This window comes from Stylophora pistillata, chromosome 11 (assembly GCF_964205215.1).
Source record: "Stylophora pistillata chromosome 11, jaStyPist1.2, whole genome shotgun sequence".
NCBI classification, from domain to species: domain Eukaryota; kingdom Metazoa; phylum Cnidaria; class Anthozoa; order Scleractinia; family Pocilloporidae; genus Stylophora; species Stylophora pistillata.
The window spans coordinates 30,425,196-30,441,511 of NC_142529.1; the positions used below are offsets into that span (position 1 = coordinate 30,425,196).

General features: G+C 38.3%; 3 protein-coding genes across 5 annotated transcripts in view; 2 read left to right on the forward strand and 1 right to left on the reverse strand.

Moving 5' to 3' along the window:
• Nucleotides 1–3,227, forward strand: part of LOC111321219 (uncharacterized) — a 12,588-nt gene extending 9,361 nt beyond the window's left edge. Inside the window, exon 3 of the mRNA XM_088738078.1 lies at nucleotides 619–3,227. Coding sequence (XP_088594204.1) covers nucleotides 619–2,118 — 1,500 coding nt within the window. The 3' untranslated portion in view covers nucleotides 2,119–3,227. The remainder of the gene's footprint in view (nucleotides 1–618) is intronic.
• LOC111321173 (aldo-keto reductase family 1 member A1) overlaps nucleotides 1–8,785 on the reverse strand; it is a 26,343-nt gene extending 17,558 nt beyond the window's left edge. The window contains exons 1-6 of one of the 3 annotated variants that reach the window (XM_088738081.1): nucleotides 8,486–8,785; nucleotides 7,104–7,374; nucleotides 6,015–6,155; nucleotides 5,499–5,704; nucleotides 4,602–4,688; nucleotides 2,677–2,754 (exon numbers count right to left, since the gene is read on the reverse strand). In XM_088738081.1, coding sequence (XP_088594207.1) covers nucleotides 2,689–2,754; nucleotides 4,602–4,688; nucleotides 5,499–5,704; nucleotides 6,015–6,155; nucleotides 7,104–7,374; nucleotides 8,486–8,680 — 966 coding nt within the window. In that variant the 5' untranslated portion in view covers nucleotides 8,681–8,785 and the 3' untranslated portion in view covers nucleotides 2,677–2,688. Of the gene's footprint in view, nucleotides 1–2,376; nucleotides 2,755–4,601; nucleotides 4,689–5,498; nucleotides 5,705–6,014; nucleotides 6,156–7,103; nucleotides 7,375–8,485 lie in introns of those variants that run through there. The other 2 variants (XM_088738080.1, XM_088738079.1) reach the window with 2 other exon arrangements.
• A 6,405-nt stretch (nucleotides 8,786–15,190) lies between these two features.
• LOC148721134 (uncharacterized) overlaps nucleotides 15,191–16,316 on the forward strand; it is a 91,159-nt gene continuing 90,033 nt past the window's right edge. The window contains exon 1 of the transcript XR_015993213.1: nucleotides 15,191–15,208. The gene's annotated coding sequence lies outside the window, so the exon portion shown is untranslated. The remainder of the gene's footprint in view (nucleotides 15,209–16,316) is intronic.

Sequence of the window (16,316 nt, forward strand, 5' to 3'; positions counted from 1 at the left end):
ATATTTCTACCGCGAAAACGAAGCTAGCCCTTTGATGCTAAAATCCAGGTAAATCTCTGTTTTCGGCGAAACATGCAAGTTGGCCGCCTCCACACTAAAAATGAGAAGTGTTATATATATTATTACATTAAAATCCGTTCTTGGGTTCATGAATTATTAATTAGTTTGAAAACTTGGGCAAGCAGGGAAGTGCCCTGGGCAAGCAAAACTTAAGGTTTATTTGCCCAACGAGCAAGGTGTAATTCAAATATTTTTCGAGCCTTGCCTAACCCTAAACTTAGCCCTAAAACTGTATCGCTGAGCCCCAAATGCAAAATAATTTTGTTGTATGGTAAGTCATCCCAACCCAAACTCAACTCCTACCTCTTAAAAATAAAACTTAACTAAGGAGGAAAATTTCACCCATTTAAAAAAAAAAAATTAACTCACTTAAAAAAATTTACCCCGTTAAAAACATAATTGACTAAAAGCAAATATTACCTGCAAAATATATTTGTATAAATTCAATATCCGAATTCCCCGTCTAGTGGTGAGGGTGGTTTTCTCTTTCGAAACTTTTACTGATAAACAACTTGGCGGGGTAGATATTTGATTATTTTTGTCTTCTGTTTGTTGTAGACACGAGCGACGGAATGCAACAGCAACGATTGTCAAATCGAGGAAGTGCTAGACGAAATGCTCCAGAGGTTCGCTGGTTTTCCCAAGATCCAAGAAAAAATACGGGCCTTTAAGAAAAAGGAAAACGAAGACAGTTTCAAATTGGATAAAATAGATCTTACAGAAGTGAACAAAATTCTTACAGCCACAAAAAACTCCATTGAAAAATTTCGAAGTGGAGATCCTGAGAAATTTTCAGAGGGCGTTCTTGACATTGTCAAAAGCCTTGCAACCCTGTTGGGCGGTAAACAGGGTGGAGCGTTTATTGAGATTTTTGTGACATGCTATGGCTTGTTATTTTTAGAAAGACAACCTAAGGAAAGTGTGGTAGAAAAACTAGCAAATATTGTTCACGATGAGTTTATTCACTTTAACAGAAGGTTATTGGATCAGAAGTACAACGGGCTTGAGCGTCGCGTATCAGAACAGATTTCTCAGTTGCAGAAGATGAAAAAAGGAGAGAAATTAGATGATCCTAACCTGTGGACTGATTACGCGCAGTTTTTGGGTGAGCTTGCGGTAAGGTTAGAGTCGCCACTTTCCTTTAAGTATGAAAACAACCTGTCAGAAGATCCCGATGTGGAAGATTACGTAACTGCCGTGGTTAAGTACTCTGAAGCTCACTCTTGCTTCATGGCTCTTCTATTTGCTGCCAGAGCAAAATATACAGAATTAGGAATCGCTCACGAAGACGACATTGCCACTTTGGTACGGAAAATGCAATTTCAGGAACAGGATGCTAAAAAGAAACTCTCTTTTCTGTCAGAAAAGAGATATTTGACTTTTCTTGGAAAAATCGAGGGCGGAAAAATCACAAAAATTGTTGCTTTAAGCCGAAGAATTCGTTTTGGTCGCCTGGTAGAAACCGTACGACATAGCTTGGGTTTGTCGCCAATGCCGAAATCATCAACAGTCGAGTCCTCTGCGAAGAAAGTGGATCAACAGTCAGTGACTTTAAAGCCAGTAGAAGTAGAAAACTGCTCTTGGTTTTCGCTTAACCAGATCTCTAGATACCGCCTTTCCATTCAGTTCATCAACGATGTTGACCTTCCATTGAAGATCGTTTCGAACGAACTGGTGTTTGAGAAAAACGTTCCACCTCGCGAAAGTTATCGCCATGAGATTGATTCTTATTTCAGCTTCTCTGCCTATGGGTACATAACTCTGTATTTCAGCGGCAATATGTTGAGTTCCAATGAAGAACCACCTCGAAAGAATACCAGGGTCATTGAATTTGCCGCAATGTCGTCGTTTTTTTCCAACAAAATCGGCATGCAAGACAAAACTTACGCAGAGTTTACCCGCGGTCATGACACCGACAAGAGGTTTAAAGACGCTGTACCCCTGTACTTTTCCGAGAATGGAAAATATTACATTGCCACAGCTGAGATTTCTAGCTGTTACCGCACTCGCACTTGGCGATTTACCATTCAAGAATTTGATCCAGAGGCTGTTCATTAACTTCGTTCGCAAGTTCTCTCTTCTACAAACCCCTATTAGGTGGAGGGGGGAAGGTGGGAAGATGAGAGACCCCGTAAAAAAAGGGAGAGAGAGAGAGAGAGAGAGAGCGAGCGACAGGGAACGTAATTCAGAAAATTCAGAAAAGAGAGCCAAAACCGTTTTTGCAAGAGCTCAAACAATCTCCTCCCCCCCCCCCCCAAAGTCTTTATTCTATACATTTAGTCTATTTGGAGATTGAGCTAACTCTCAAGGCATCAGTTGAAATTCTATCTTCTTTTTAATACTCATAAATTACATGAGAAAATACTTCATTTGAATTTTACTTGGTTGAATTTTAATATCCTGTTTTCACTAAGAGTTCATATCTTTCCTAAGCTAGCCAGCATTCAATATCAAATTTAAACCCTTGCTTTTGAAACACTACCCAAAATTTCTAGACACCAATTTATTCCACCTCACCAACATGCAAAATGAAAAATATAGAAAGAAAAACAGTGAGGAAAAGAAAACCCACATTAGAACTAGACAGTATATAAATATTTTCAGGTGATAAGCACAAAAAAGCTGACATTAATATGGTACATTAAATGGAAAATGGGGATGGGCAGCATCTCTTGGAACTTTCTTGCCATCTACCTGTAAATCCAAATTATCACAGCAAAAATGTAGATCATCTTGAAAATCAACCAGCATATTTATTTACTTATTATACTATATCACCTTAAACAAGGACCCTGACTATAAAAGGACACTTGCCCTGGGCAAGCCGTCAGTCATTTCACCCCTGACACCGAACTGTCGACATCAACCAGTCCGTGACCGTGCGATATCGGCGAAACTATTGTAACCGAAAGGTCACTTGCAGCCAGTGCATATCTCAAACTTCTACGAATTTTGCCATTTTCGTTTACGGCAAAGAAAAGATGATCGGCTCCACTCAGTTGGCTCCACGGAATGTACACCCGCTTGCGATGTCATTTCTGTAAGGAAGGCAAACGGTCAGAGGGCTAGCGGTGAGGACTAGCTTTTATGACCTTTATTATCTTTCACAAAAATCCTCTTCTCATACCGGTTTTGTATTGTTGTAATAAAGTGGTTAGTTTCTTCGACGTTTTGTCTACGGGATTTCATGTGACACTTGTACAAGAACTCCTCTGCAATTAAACAAGAGATCACGTTGGATAGAATTTTTATTTGAATCGCGCGCAGTTTCTCCAACGGAATATGTGGTGTTGAAATACGAATCCCGTGGGTGCTCATATAAAATAATTTCGGTCACGGATTGGAAACATGTCTGGAAACATGTCCATTCCGGGCTCGACCGCCAGCTCCAGTGTATAACTGGACTCGTAGACTCGGACTCGTAGACCTCGCGCCGCTATTTTGGCTTTTTTTGATGGAAAATCCGCCATGGCAAAATAAAATGCAATTTTAAAGCTAAAGACTAGTTAGTGCGCGACCGTAGCAACCGTAAAATGGATCAATTCGAAGTGGAAGATGAGTTATGTCGCAACATACACGTACACACATTTACTTACATCTACACAAATGTACATATATATACATGAAAACCACTCTCTCTGAGCATGTCACACTACTGAGATCCTCTAGTCAATGATATCGACGGCTCAAGAAGTTGAGGCAAACGGAGGGGAGTCAGAGGGCCAGTACGACCATCTCGCGATAGGAGGAGCCGTTAGGAGCGCGAAATTCAAATTGCGATAGCCTAATTTTTTGAGTTTTGCAAATGAAGATCAGTATTTCTCCATTCGTCCCTTTTTAATCGTCAATAAAAACATTTTCAAGTGGAAATCAATTGAAACAAGACAAGGATATCGGTCTTCGTGTACAAATCTCTTTTTCCCCCTTCACCTTCCATTAGTCAGCCATCTTCGATTAGCCATGGAAGCAAAGATTGCGTTACAAGACGGGGGAGGAGCTATCCCTTTTATAGTCAGGGTCCTTGTTTAATATAGCTCACTGAGATGAAATTTCTTTTTCTGTATTATACATTTCTGATATTATTGCACATTTATCCCTTTTGCTCATATAATTTTCACACTGTTCATAATATTATAATTTAGAGAGGAATTTGTCCGTTGAAACTTTGTCTTGTTACAACCTCCTCATGTAAACTTCTTTGTTATACAATCAATGATATTATTGCACATTTATCCCTTTTGCTCACATAATTTTTACACTGTACATATTATAATTTAGGGAGGAATTTGTCAGTTGGAACTTTGCCTTGTTACGCCCTCCTCATGCAAACTTCTTTTTTTCTTTTTTGGAATGTATTTGTACATCTTTGTGATGAATAAATAAAATTAAATTAAATCCACCTAAACTTGCTCAACATTTTAAAATTGCAATAACATACAAGAAAAAAATGCATGTTTATGATTGGTTGAAAATGAGTGCATTTATCATGCAACACAAGCACAAAGTTGTTGCTGTGAAATGTTGAATACAATCTTATTTACCTCTATCATTGGAATACAGGCTCTCCAAGGTCTGTTGAAGGACTCGATTACATCCATGTCTTCATCAGACAGTTGAAAATCAAAAACCTGCAGGTTTGAAATAAATAATATGATAATTTTAATCCAGTTTGAAGATCTGCAGAAAAAAGAAATCATTTACTCCCCGGGAGAAAAACATTTTGTGCAAAATGACACAATAATTCATGCAATTAAGGTTTATCCCTCTACCACCCCTAACGGAAATAGACATCTAATTTCTCCTTACAATATCACCCCTGAATTAGACATTAAGGTCAGGAGAATATAGCAAATGATCTCAACTAAAGAAGCTCTTGATTGTAAAATAAAATTCTTAAGAAATGTCTAATTCTACTTAAGAATAAAGGCTGATAGTTTCGAAAGAAACTGTTTGGGGCTGCGTCGGTGGGAGTAACGAAATAATTTGGATATATCAACAAAGTTGAAATGGTAAATTAACCATCATAATGATTACAAAAGCTGACGTTTCGAGCGTTAGCCCTTCGTCATTTGCTCCGACGAAGGGCTAACACCCGAAACATCAGCTTTTGTAATCATTATGGTGGCTAATTTACCATTTCAACTTTGTTGATATATCCAAATTAATTCTACTTAAGAACTGCAGAGAGAGAACAGTATGGAGAAAATGCCTACTGATGAAAATGCAAAATGATGTTTGGTTGCAAAGGTTAACTTTGACCATTAAAATAAAATAGTGAACATGTTACAGCTTGCCACATGACTGCCAAGCACAGGTTGCCAGATTGGCAACATCTACTGAAAATTTGTCTCAAAATTTTTCCTTACCATCAAAGCATTGTAAAGTTTGGAACAACCATTAACAGTGACTAATATCCCATAGGACTTTGCAAAACCTACCTCAAAGTTACTCTTGATGCGAACAGGTGTAACACTCTTGGGTATGACAGACAAACCACGCTGTATCTGAAAGCGGATACAGACCTGTGCAGGAGACTTGCCATATTTATTGGCGATTTCTACCATCTTGGGGTCATCTAAGAGGTAAGGGTCTCCAGGTTTTGCCCATGGACGATCAGGTGATCCAAGAGGGCTGTATGCTGTTACTGTGGCAAAAGAATAAAATGTAAACAGATAATTTCACATCCTGTGGGAGATGAAGTGGACTTCAAGTTGGGAGGTCCATGTTCAGGACCTAGAAGTAACTCCCAGAAGTGATTAACATGTAACTTCTCCTATAATAACAAAACATTATCCAGCAAATAGGTAATGAGAATACTCAAAATTATCAGGTAGAATTGTTTTCTTGATCTAACACCAAATTCCTGCAACTAATTTACAAGGAAATGTGTAACAGCAGGAGGAGAGAATTGACAATCAGATCTTGGGAGTTAAACAGTTAAAAAAGAAACTTACCAACCACGTCCCTTACCCTGCAATGAGCTAAAAGCTCAGCTTGATTAAGGTAAGGATGACACTCCACTTGTAATGCTGCAGGCTTAATGCTACTCTTCTCTATAATTTCATCAACTTGTTTACTGTTGAAATTTGATAATCCTATAAAAAAAAAAGAAAAATTTTAACCACATAATGGCCAGTTTTACCGTCAACCATTAGAATGCATGCCATAGTATTGAAAAGACCTGCCAAATACAAAGTGATACAAAAAATTATAATTCTTGAAACAACTAGAGTCTTAAGAAAAATGTTTGAGCAGTGAAGGACAGACCAATAGCTCACACTTTGGGTTACCTGGTTCCTAAAGAGAGCTTTTAGGCCCAAAGATCCAACATCTAGATTTAGTACTTAATAAATATTGTAACATGCATCTCAGGTTTGCATTCACTTTTTTTTGGTGATGGCCTGAGATTTTTCTCTCCAGTTCACCCTTCTTCTGCCAAGTATAAGGTTAGTAAAGCAATCTCCCAATTGCTCCAGTGAGATAGAGCTTAAGGTGGAAGCTAGTGATGTCTCGAGAAGATGTTTCACCCTTCTTCTACCGAGTAGAAGGTTAGTAAAGCATTCCCCCAATTGCTCCAGTGAGATAGAGCTTAAGGTGGAAGCCAGTGATGTCTCAAGAAGATGTTTTCGTCGCCATGATTTAAAATAAATTCTTCACACAATCTTTTCTGTACTTTGCTGTGAATTAAGCTCAGAGCATTTGTAACGAGTAGCCCTCCATTTTAAATTTTCTTTATTCTTATCATCTTTCTGCTAAAGATTGTATCAAAATTGCAGGAGAAATTCCTGTTTGGTCAATCCTAGAGGCAACAAGGTGGAGTTAGAATTAAACAAATGAATTAATGTCCAAGAGAAATCCACCAGGCTCAGAATTTTGCCCAACTTACAGTCTGTTGGTCAGCATTTCCTTTCAAATTGTAAAATGCTCAAATCAGTCTGGCAAAATTCCCCTAAAAAGCATTTTACAGCACATCAATGCAAATCAGCATGAAAAATGTACCAGATAAATGCCTTAGCATCATCAATTAAGAAAATGATCATTACCAATAGCCTTGACAAAGCCTTCATCCACGAGGGGCTCCATAGCTTTCCAGGTATCACATGGATGGTGGTATGCGTAGATTACACTTCCATCAGCTTCCTTAGGGAAAGGGTTATCACCATCTTGAAAAGATAATGGCCAGTGGATAAGGTAAAGGTCAAGATAGTCAAGTTGAAGGTCACTCAGGGTACTCATCAGAGCAGTACGCACATCAGCAGGGTTGTGTTTTGTGTTCCATAGTTTTGACGTGATAAAAAGATCCTCTCTTTTTACCTGCCGATGGAAAATAGCGCATGGCTCTAGGATAATTTTTTTTTTAATTATGATTTACCAGAGTATAGCTCTCCTAAATCCTAAGGTCCAGAGACACACAGGTAAGGGAAATCCTGAATGTAGGATTAATATAGAATTTGATAAAAGGACAGAGATCACAATCAAGCCAAATGGCCCATCCAGCCAGAGTGTATCCCAGTTTCTGCTGAGTGAAGGGACTAGGAGAATTACAATCCAACCCCCTGTATGGGATCCTGCTCTATTGCACCACCCCCCTCTTCCACCATTTCATCAGGTTTCCCTAATGATTTGACACTACCCAATAGACACTTTGCGCAGAGGGGCCAGTAACTATTAATGGTCCTGGGTAGAGAGGGACCATTACCCATTTATACTCCATGGCAGGGAGGGTCCAATACCTTATTATATTCCTGGGTGGGGAGAGGCATTATGTCTTGTCCAAGAACACAACACAATGACACAGCCAGGTCTGAAACCCAGACCATTTGACCCACACAACCACAGAATCTCCATCACTTCCTATACAGAAGAAGGGCCTTTAAATGTGCACAAATCCAAAGATCTGTGCATATTTTCAGCCTAATCCAGCACACATTCTTTCTTTCAAATCTGGATTGGTGCTTCTTAGGAATTTTCCTTGTAACATCAACTTAGCAAGGATATTTTCTTCACCACCACATGCTTCATAATGCATGCAGCTCTTTGCTAAAAGGCATTACTAGGTGCTTTTTATTAGAATAGTACAAGGTTGTGGAGGAATCTTTCCTTCTTTTCTTCTGGTGTAATAAAATTTGATGCAAAATTTACAGTAACTATGTTTACCGGTGCCCGTGACTCTACAGTTACAAACTGTATTGCTTAATCGTCAGGGCTAGAAGACTCAGAGAGCTCCTCAAATCTTTCTGTTTACGCCAAAATCTGAATAGCTTAGTCGACAGTATACCGTCACGACAACCAAAATTGCAGAGATTTTAGGGCCAAACATGCCAACACAAAATTTAAATAGGACCTCACCCATGAACGATACTTATAATTTTCACTTCTCAAATCTCCGGTGGTTAACTGCTCGTTTTAGATTAAACTTCCTTACCGTTGTTCCAATGCAAGCTTTTAGTGCCTCTCCTACTTCCTTTTCATTGCCATAAACTGCTGCACAATCAATATGTCTGTAGCCAGCCTCGATGGCCACTTTCACTGCATTGGCGACCTCGCCCGGTTTACTTTTCCATGTTCCGAGGCCCAGTGCTGGAATTGATCTGCCATTGTTCAACTTAATCGATTGCATTGTAATTCAACGTCGGTAATAGATAGATTTGTATTTGCAAATGCCTGAACACAGCGAGCGCACCGACGACACGTACTCCTGCAACCAGTTCTTGAAATTAATTTTCTGAGCGCATTAGTCGATGCTCAAGCGTGGTCGCAGAGCTCAAACCCATGTACAACCATCGGTTGATCGGTTGATCGGGGTCGCGATGAACTGAGTCCAAAAGAGTGGTGGGCTTGTCCTGACGCTGGCTCATAAAATACCGGAAATTAATTGCTCATCGCTCACTGAAAAGCCAAAACTGCCAGAGATCAAACAAGTTGCTACCTAAATTTCAAAATTTGCCACTTAAATTTACCTAAACATTGTGTAAACGTTAACTAACAGACTTATTTTTCGTTCTTCACATTGGTCGCGAAAAATAGCTTGAAACTTAGCTTTGGGGAGTTGCTCGCAAAACGGGCGAGATTTAAGGATACTCTAGAGTCTAACATAACAAAACACATTGTTCGTAGGTCTATGAAACGTTGTCAAATGACCGCTTTTGTGTTCAAACGGTTGATAAATATTCAAGAAATTCGTATAAACTGAGGAGGGGTTATTGGCGGTTTTGTGTTTAATATGGGCTCTAAAAGTATATTTTGAAAAAAACAAAACAAAACAAAACAAAAAAACAAAAACAAAAAAACACATAAAAAGAATGGCTAAAAAAGGCAAAAATTGCACGAGGTTGCAAGATCCGCAAAATTTGCTCCAAACGTCAAAAATTCAGCTCAAAAGTTGCTGAGCACAATTGGGACTGGCCGACTTGTAGAACCAGAGATTGCTGAAAGTTTATAAGAAAAGAGTTGGGGAAAGTTGAACTTGCTTCTAATAGAGATTCGCTATTAAATGGGAAAGGTTGGACTTGGACATGACCAATTGCAGAGCATGTAACATTCAGTTTATTTGAGAGCGCTGCACTAGTATCGCAGAGGTCAGTGGTTCGAATCCCGTACAGGCCTGAAATTTTTTTCAGGTCTGATTTCCACTATTGCTCAAATAGTGCTTTACTGCGAAGGATCGTTCTTATATACGTCTCATAACCGCAGTTCACTCATATGTTTCATATGTTTGTTGTTGTTCGATTCAGTTTATTATATAACAGTCTATGCTTATAGGTAGGGCGTTTCCGTTTTTCAAAATACTGTTTCACAGGGAAACATCACGGGATTTTCATGTTGCTAGATTCCACTTCAGACAACTGTGTGACAAAATCCCCCAAGCTGATTGGCCTACCTTAAATAGCGCAGCGGCGGGTGCATGAAATTCGCAAGAGCAGGCTTACTTGGCGTAAGCGAGGAGCAGAGTGTAATCCCTCAGTCATACCTGACTTGTACCTGATACCGGAGACTTAATTTCAAGGAACAGTGAATATCATCACGGCCGTACCTAGTACACCCCTCTCATGATGCCTTATGTCGTGTGTCTAGTTATGTAAAATTCGTTATGTAATGCCCCGTTATAACATAGCATGACAGAGCTGAATAATGAAATACTACGTCAGAGGGTGTGCGGTCAACAACGCGGGCTCAAAAGTCCTAGGTCTAAGAATTAGCGGAATTGGTGGAAAATAATAAGGGCTGACTTTTAAAACCGAGGAACTCTGTTTTCGTCGAAGGCACTTTCCTATTTCCAGACGTTTTAAGGAGAAAATTAATTTTTGAACATTTTTAGGGGGTGTACCAAGCTTTTTAAGGTTGTTCTGTAAAAGAAAAGCGGCAAGGAAAATAACGCCATGAAGCAACAGAATAGGAAATCAACCACGCGAACGACTCAAAATCCGTGTTTCCGCGGCAAAACCTAGCGCATGCGTATACGTTATTCAGCTCTGTCATATAACATAACCTTTATTCAGGAAGCTGACGCAAATATAAAAAATACATCCTGAAAAGGGAAAATCGTGAGGTTAGCCCTGTATAAAAACAATTTCCCTGACTAAAAACATACAAAAGATAAAATCTAATGGCTACAAGTTCAATAAATATTCAATAAATATTCAAATAAATTTTAAGTCTACTCTTAAAAACAGACAATGATTCGGCGTGTACAATGTACCTGGCAAGCTATTCCATTTTCCCACAATGCGAATGAACAAAGAATATTTGTAACAATTACAAACGGCTCTTTTTAGGTAAAGTTTATAGTCGTGGTTAGCTCTTGTATGCTTATTGGCAAACACAAAGAAATCTGGGAAAGAGAGGTGATCAATACCAAAAACTATAACATTGAACCAGGGATAGAAATTCTCTCCGCTTTTCTAGTATTTGCCATTTTAGTAAGCCACAACGGTGTTCGTAACTCATTTCGCCTCGTTTCTGCCTTAAAGCTAGTCGCGAAGCTCTTCGTTGAACCTTTTCTAGAGCCGTAATATCCTTAATCAAATACGGACCCCAAACAGGAGCCGCATACTTCAGTATGGGCCTGACCAGTGACTTATAGAGCTGCGAAAACACGTACTGGCTATTAGTTCCGATGGACCGCTTTATGATACCTAGTACCATATTTGCCTTATTTACCGTTATGAAACGTTGATTGACAATTTATTTCGGGGTTCCAAATGGTTTATAAGTTCGGAAAAGCCGCTGAAAAAGAAGTCGACCACTTCAAAAAGGCCTAAGGTGAAGGGATAAATCACTAAATTCACATTCTCCAGTTTCCATACTTCACTTGTCCCATGGAAAAAATAAACTGATGAAATACAAGATTTAGGCATTACCTGTGACGAAATAGAGATTTTCCCCGAGTCGGCAAGTTAAGAAAGGGTGTCATGGTTAGATTCCGAAAGTTCTGATTTAAAATGCTCATCGATCGGCCCCGCAACGGGTCAGAATTGTTGTGTTATTGCAGACAACATTTACTCTTGGCCTTCGACAGAAATTCTAGAACTATCAGCTATCACTGTAACCAGTTAACAGATCTAAGTTATTTTAGTCAAATCTATGTCTGAAAAACAATTTTTATATCTGTTTTTTTTTTTTTTGGTCTATCCAAAGATCGACATTCACAATTGAAGTTACTTGATTCCTCATCAATATCTCAAAATAGATATATCGTAAAATAGGTTGTGGTTTTTCATCGTGGTAAATAAAACTTAAGAACGTGTCTCTGTAATTTCCGACCACTCAAAATTGGTTCAAAAATAAATATTACCTTAATCTTTGCATGTGGATAAGGAAACCATTGCCCATCATCGGAACAAAAGTGGTTTCCCTCAGATTTCAAAAGTTTTTTATTTTTGAACAATTTTCTGCACGTAGGTCGAATAGTGAAATTGACATCATTTCCGTACACAAAATGAGCAATCTTTATTAGGACCTCACGCTGTCAAAAATGGTTCATTACGAGAGACATTCTGGAATACAACAGTTTAATACTTCAACTTTCCAAGTGTGATCACAAAGGTACAGTGTATGATGAATATATGAAGTTCATATATTTTGAACTGCGGTTATAGATACGTATGATGCACGATCCTCTCAGTAGAGAGCGCTATTTATGCAATAGCGAAAATCAGACCTAATTTTTTCAGAGACGCGCTCTTAAAAGAAAAATTTAATCATTTGTCTAACATCGTGAGACTAACGATTACATTTTTTCTCTTAAATGAATCGGATTTAAATGAATCGGATATTCATCAATGAATCCAAAGAGTATTTGTTAAGTGGGGGATGTGTTCGAAGTAGGGCCATATTGGCAACGGGCTCTAGATATGAAGTAAAATGTATTCCGCTCACTAAAAGTAAAGAGAAACTCATCTTTTTAAATCTTTACTTATCAAAATGAGATAAACACGATCGAAAAAAACAAGAGCCGTAATCAATTAGAAAAAAATAATAAAGATAAAAGTAACATGTTTACTGATAATTGTTGATCTCTCGAAAAGCATTATTTATCACTAAGAAAGTTTTTTGGCTATTTTTTTCAGTTAAGAGAACTTGGAAAAAAATATCATCCAAATACAAAAACATACTTTGTGAAAGTCAGGTGGATGGTCTAAACAGCAATGCTGTGATGTGAATACAAGAGCTGCTCTTTCTGAAATTATACAAAAGGGGATGAAAATAATCATGAAGCATCTGGAAACCTCGGCACTGTTGGGGGCTCAAGAAACAATGCCCTGGTCCTAGTTTTCTGTAGTACATGCATGAGGAGTTCCAGACTTCCTGTTCAACTTGCAGCTTCGCCATATTGGAATACATAGAGAAAATTGACTTCAGTGACTTTTCACGACAACGAAGTGTAGATTACAAATTCTTGAATCCTTGTTAGTCATCCAAAGAGTCTTATTCAAACTGTTCTCATTTATATTTTTTGCCCATTGTAATCAGCGTTCCGGTTTCTTCTTTTCTGTCGGGAATGGGAATAATTTGAAGGGTGGCTGGCAGTCACACATGCTTGAGCCATTTTTCTAACCATGAAGTACACAGGTCGTAGCAGCCCATTTTCCTAGCCTTTGTCCACTGTTAGGACAGCCTATAACTACACCTTTAAAATACCTTTGATTTGGTTTTCCTATATTCCCTCACGTATAATTCGGCTCACAAGAAGGGCTTTCCTGCGTAAAAAGTCACTGAATCCAAGTCACTTTATGTATTCGAATGTGGTGAAGCTGCAAGTTGATGCCCGCTTTTTTTGAGCCCGCGTACCCACAATACCGTGCGATTCAACAGGAAGCTAACCCTGATACATGTATTTTCCAGTCTGAGACGTAATGTTCTGACAAAGGGAAAAAGGTTAACAACTAAATATCAATGCACGCTCTTTGCTCCTTTGTTTTTCATGGCGTTTAATTTTGTATTCATCGAGTTCACTTAATAATTTGACCAATGATCGATGTTTTGTTCTTAATAAATCGGCGAAAAGACCTTACTTTATTGAAAGGAGCACACTAATGAAGTTCTTTACTTCTGAGCTATTCTCAAAGTGTTTGAAAATGTAGAAATAAGGTAGAAAAACATACGTAAATTGTACTGTCTTCTAGAACAAAGGGATCATTTAAAATATTTCAGGTGTTACAATGGATATTTCATTGTCTTGGAAAGAGGTCTCGGGTTAACCTGTAGCCGTAAAACGGCCAGAAAATTTAACTGTTAGGCGCAAAGATTGCCAAATTTGAACACTTAGTCATAAAAAAAGTTAACCGTAAAAAAAGTTCTGTTAACTGTTGGTCGTAAAATAGCCAAAACATTAATTCAGATACAATGAAATATATGAAGTTCATATATTTTGAACTGCGGTATTAGATACGTAAAACATTAATTGTTACCCGTAAATACCCATTGAAACCCTCAGGAAATATCACGTCCCTTATATAAGTTCTCTCAGAATACTGGTATAATTTCAAATTTCTCTATTTATCAACTTGGCCAGTTTATTCCAATCAATCAGTTATTTTTAAATTGAGAATCTTTTTATTTATTTAACTAACCAAGGAAAATTAAATTGATACCTTATTTATCACCATCATCTGCTGTAATGGCTCACTGCATTTTTTCTTTTTGCCAAAGAAGGGAAACGTTACTTCCTGTCGATGTAAAAACAACTTCACGAGTAACTTGAATAGAAAAGTCTAGCATCAGTCTTACGTAGTAACACTAAATAATAGTTTAAGCCTGGTTTCTCTCTCTCTTTCCGCTCTAGGTACCAGTTGTGATCAAACTATGGCTTTTAAAAATTGCTTGTCAACTATTCGTAATTTTATTATCATTTCACTGTAAATAACTCTTCTTGCGAGAAATAAAAGATTTGTTGTTTGTTATTTTTTGCCTTGTGGCACATCATCCCTTTTTCAGTAAATTAACCTTCTTCGCTGTGCTTGAACTCATTCATATTTCTGGGCGAGGTAAAGAGCCTTTTTTAAGGGTTGTGTGTCTTCTAAGAGCGCAAAACAATGATTCAGGTTAGGGTTAGTTCCCAGACCTTTTGACCAGCCTGTGTCCACAAGGTCTTCATGATCTCAATTAAAAAAAAAACACTGAAGATATTCAATTACCTAGTTCCCACTAGCGACATAATGATCATAATCATAATCATAAGCACGAACATAAACATATGCTTCTTATGTTCTAGTGGAAACGGTTTTCAACTGCACTCGCAAGCTTTTCCTCGAATCTGGCCGCCATCTTGAAATGAACTGACCCGAAAGTACTAGACCTAGACTTAAATTGGCCAAAACACAATGATCCCGTTGCGTCATTATGTTTCTCATTATGTCGTTATGATTTTCGCGTTCCCACTACAAAGAAAAGCAACATAGTCATAGTCAGAGAGATAATCATAATCATAAGAAAATGGTCGATCATTTTCTTATGATTATGATTATGTTGATCCTAAGGGCGCCTATGATTATGTTTCTGGACGTTCCCACTAAGACATAAGCGACATAACAGCGTTATGTGAAGGTGTAGTATGATCGTCCGGGTGAGTGTAGTCCTGAGAAGGACTGTTGTCGGTGGCAGTGACTGACGTTTCGACAACCTGTGCGGAAGTCATCATCAGAGTCAAGTGAATGATTGTTGTCAGTAGAATGTTCTTATTCCAGTTCGTGTGAAATGATCGGTTGGTTTGAGAACATTCTACTGACAACAATCATTCACTTGACTCTGATGATGACTTCCGCACAGGTTGTCGAAACGTCAGTCACTACCACCGACAACAGTCCTTCTCAGGACTACACTCACCCGGACGATCATACTACACCTTCACATGTTACCCCCGGGTTCAAACCATTTACTGCATAACAGCGTTATGTTCATGCTTATGATTATGATTATGATCATTATGTCGCTAGTGGGAACTAGGCCTAACAACATTCATAATTGCTTGATAAAATAGATTTTGAAAATGCAAATTAAGTATTCTTCTTCATGTTCCTCATTGTAAGTAGTTGCACAACTGAAGATAAATGTAATCGTGCGAATCATCGTCAAATGCCAGTTCATAACCGCTTCTATACAATAGCCCAGTTGCTCTCTCATATCTCGTTGTCCATGCAAAGTTTGAAATGAGTCTTGAAATCTCTATAAATGACGTCACGCTTCCCAGTATGATATAAATTAGCAGAAGCGAGCTCTGATAAGAATATCGACAGCAATAATGGCTGGGCACCACTCGGTTATTGACCAAAATTTTCTTAGGAAATATTTCACTTTCATTGAATTAGCTAAGCCTACTTCCCAGGCTTTTTCTCAAGCTTTGGTGTCCGCTTGGAGTCTGGTATGGGGCACACGAGTCTTTACAAGTAACGCTCCCTCCAGACCCACTGGAAATAGAAGGAAAGAAATAAAGATGGAAAGATAAAAAACAAGAAAAAAATAGAAAAAATAAACAAAAGAAAGAAAGAAAGAAAGAAAGAAAGAAAGAAAGAAAGAGAGAAATAAAACAAGGAACATATGCATTTGAATGGTTTTCCAATATATGTCGGAACCACCTACTCTTCCATAAATATTTGATAGAATTCTTAAGCAAAATTTGGAAGGCAAACAGAGCGTGTTATGAACAATTTGCAAATAGCGTAGGCCTCAACTGTGTAAATTGGTCAGACAAAGCTGGTTTCCCATTTGAATTCTTTTTCAAATAGGGAACACAGGCTCTGAAAACTGGTAAGGCATCA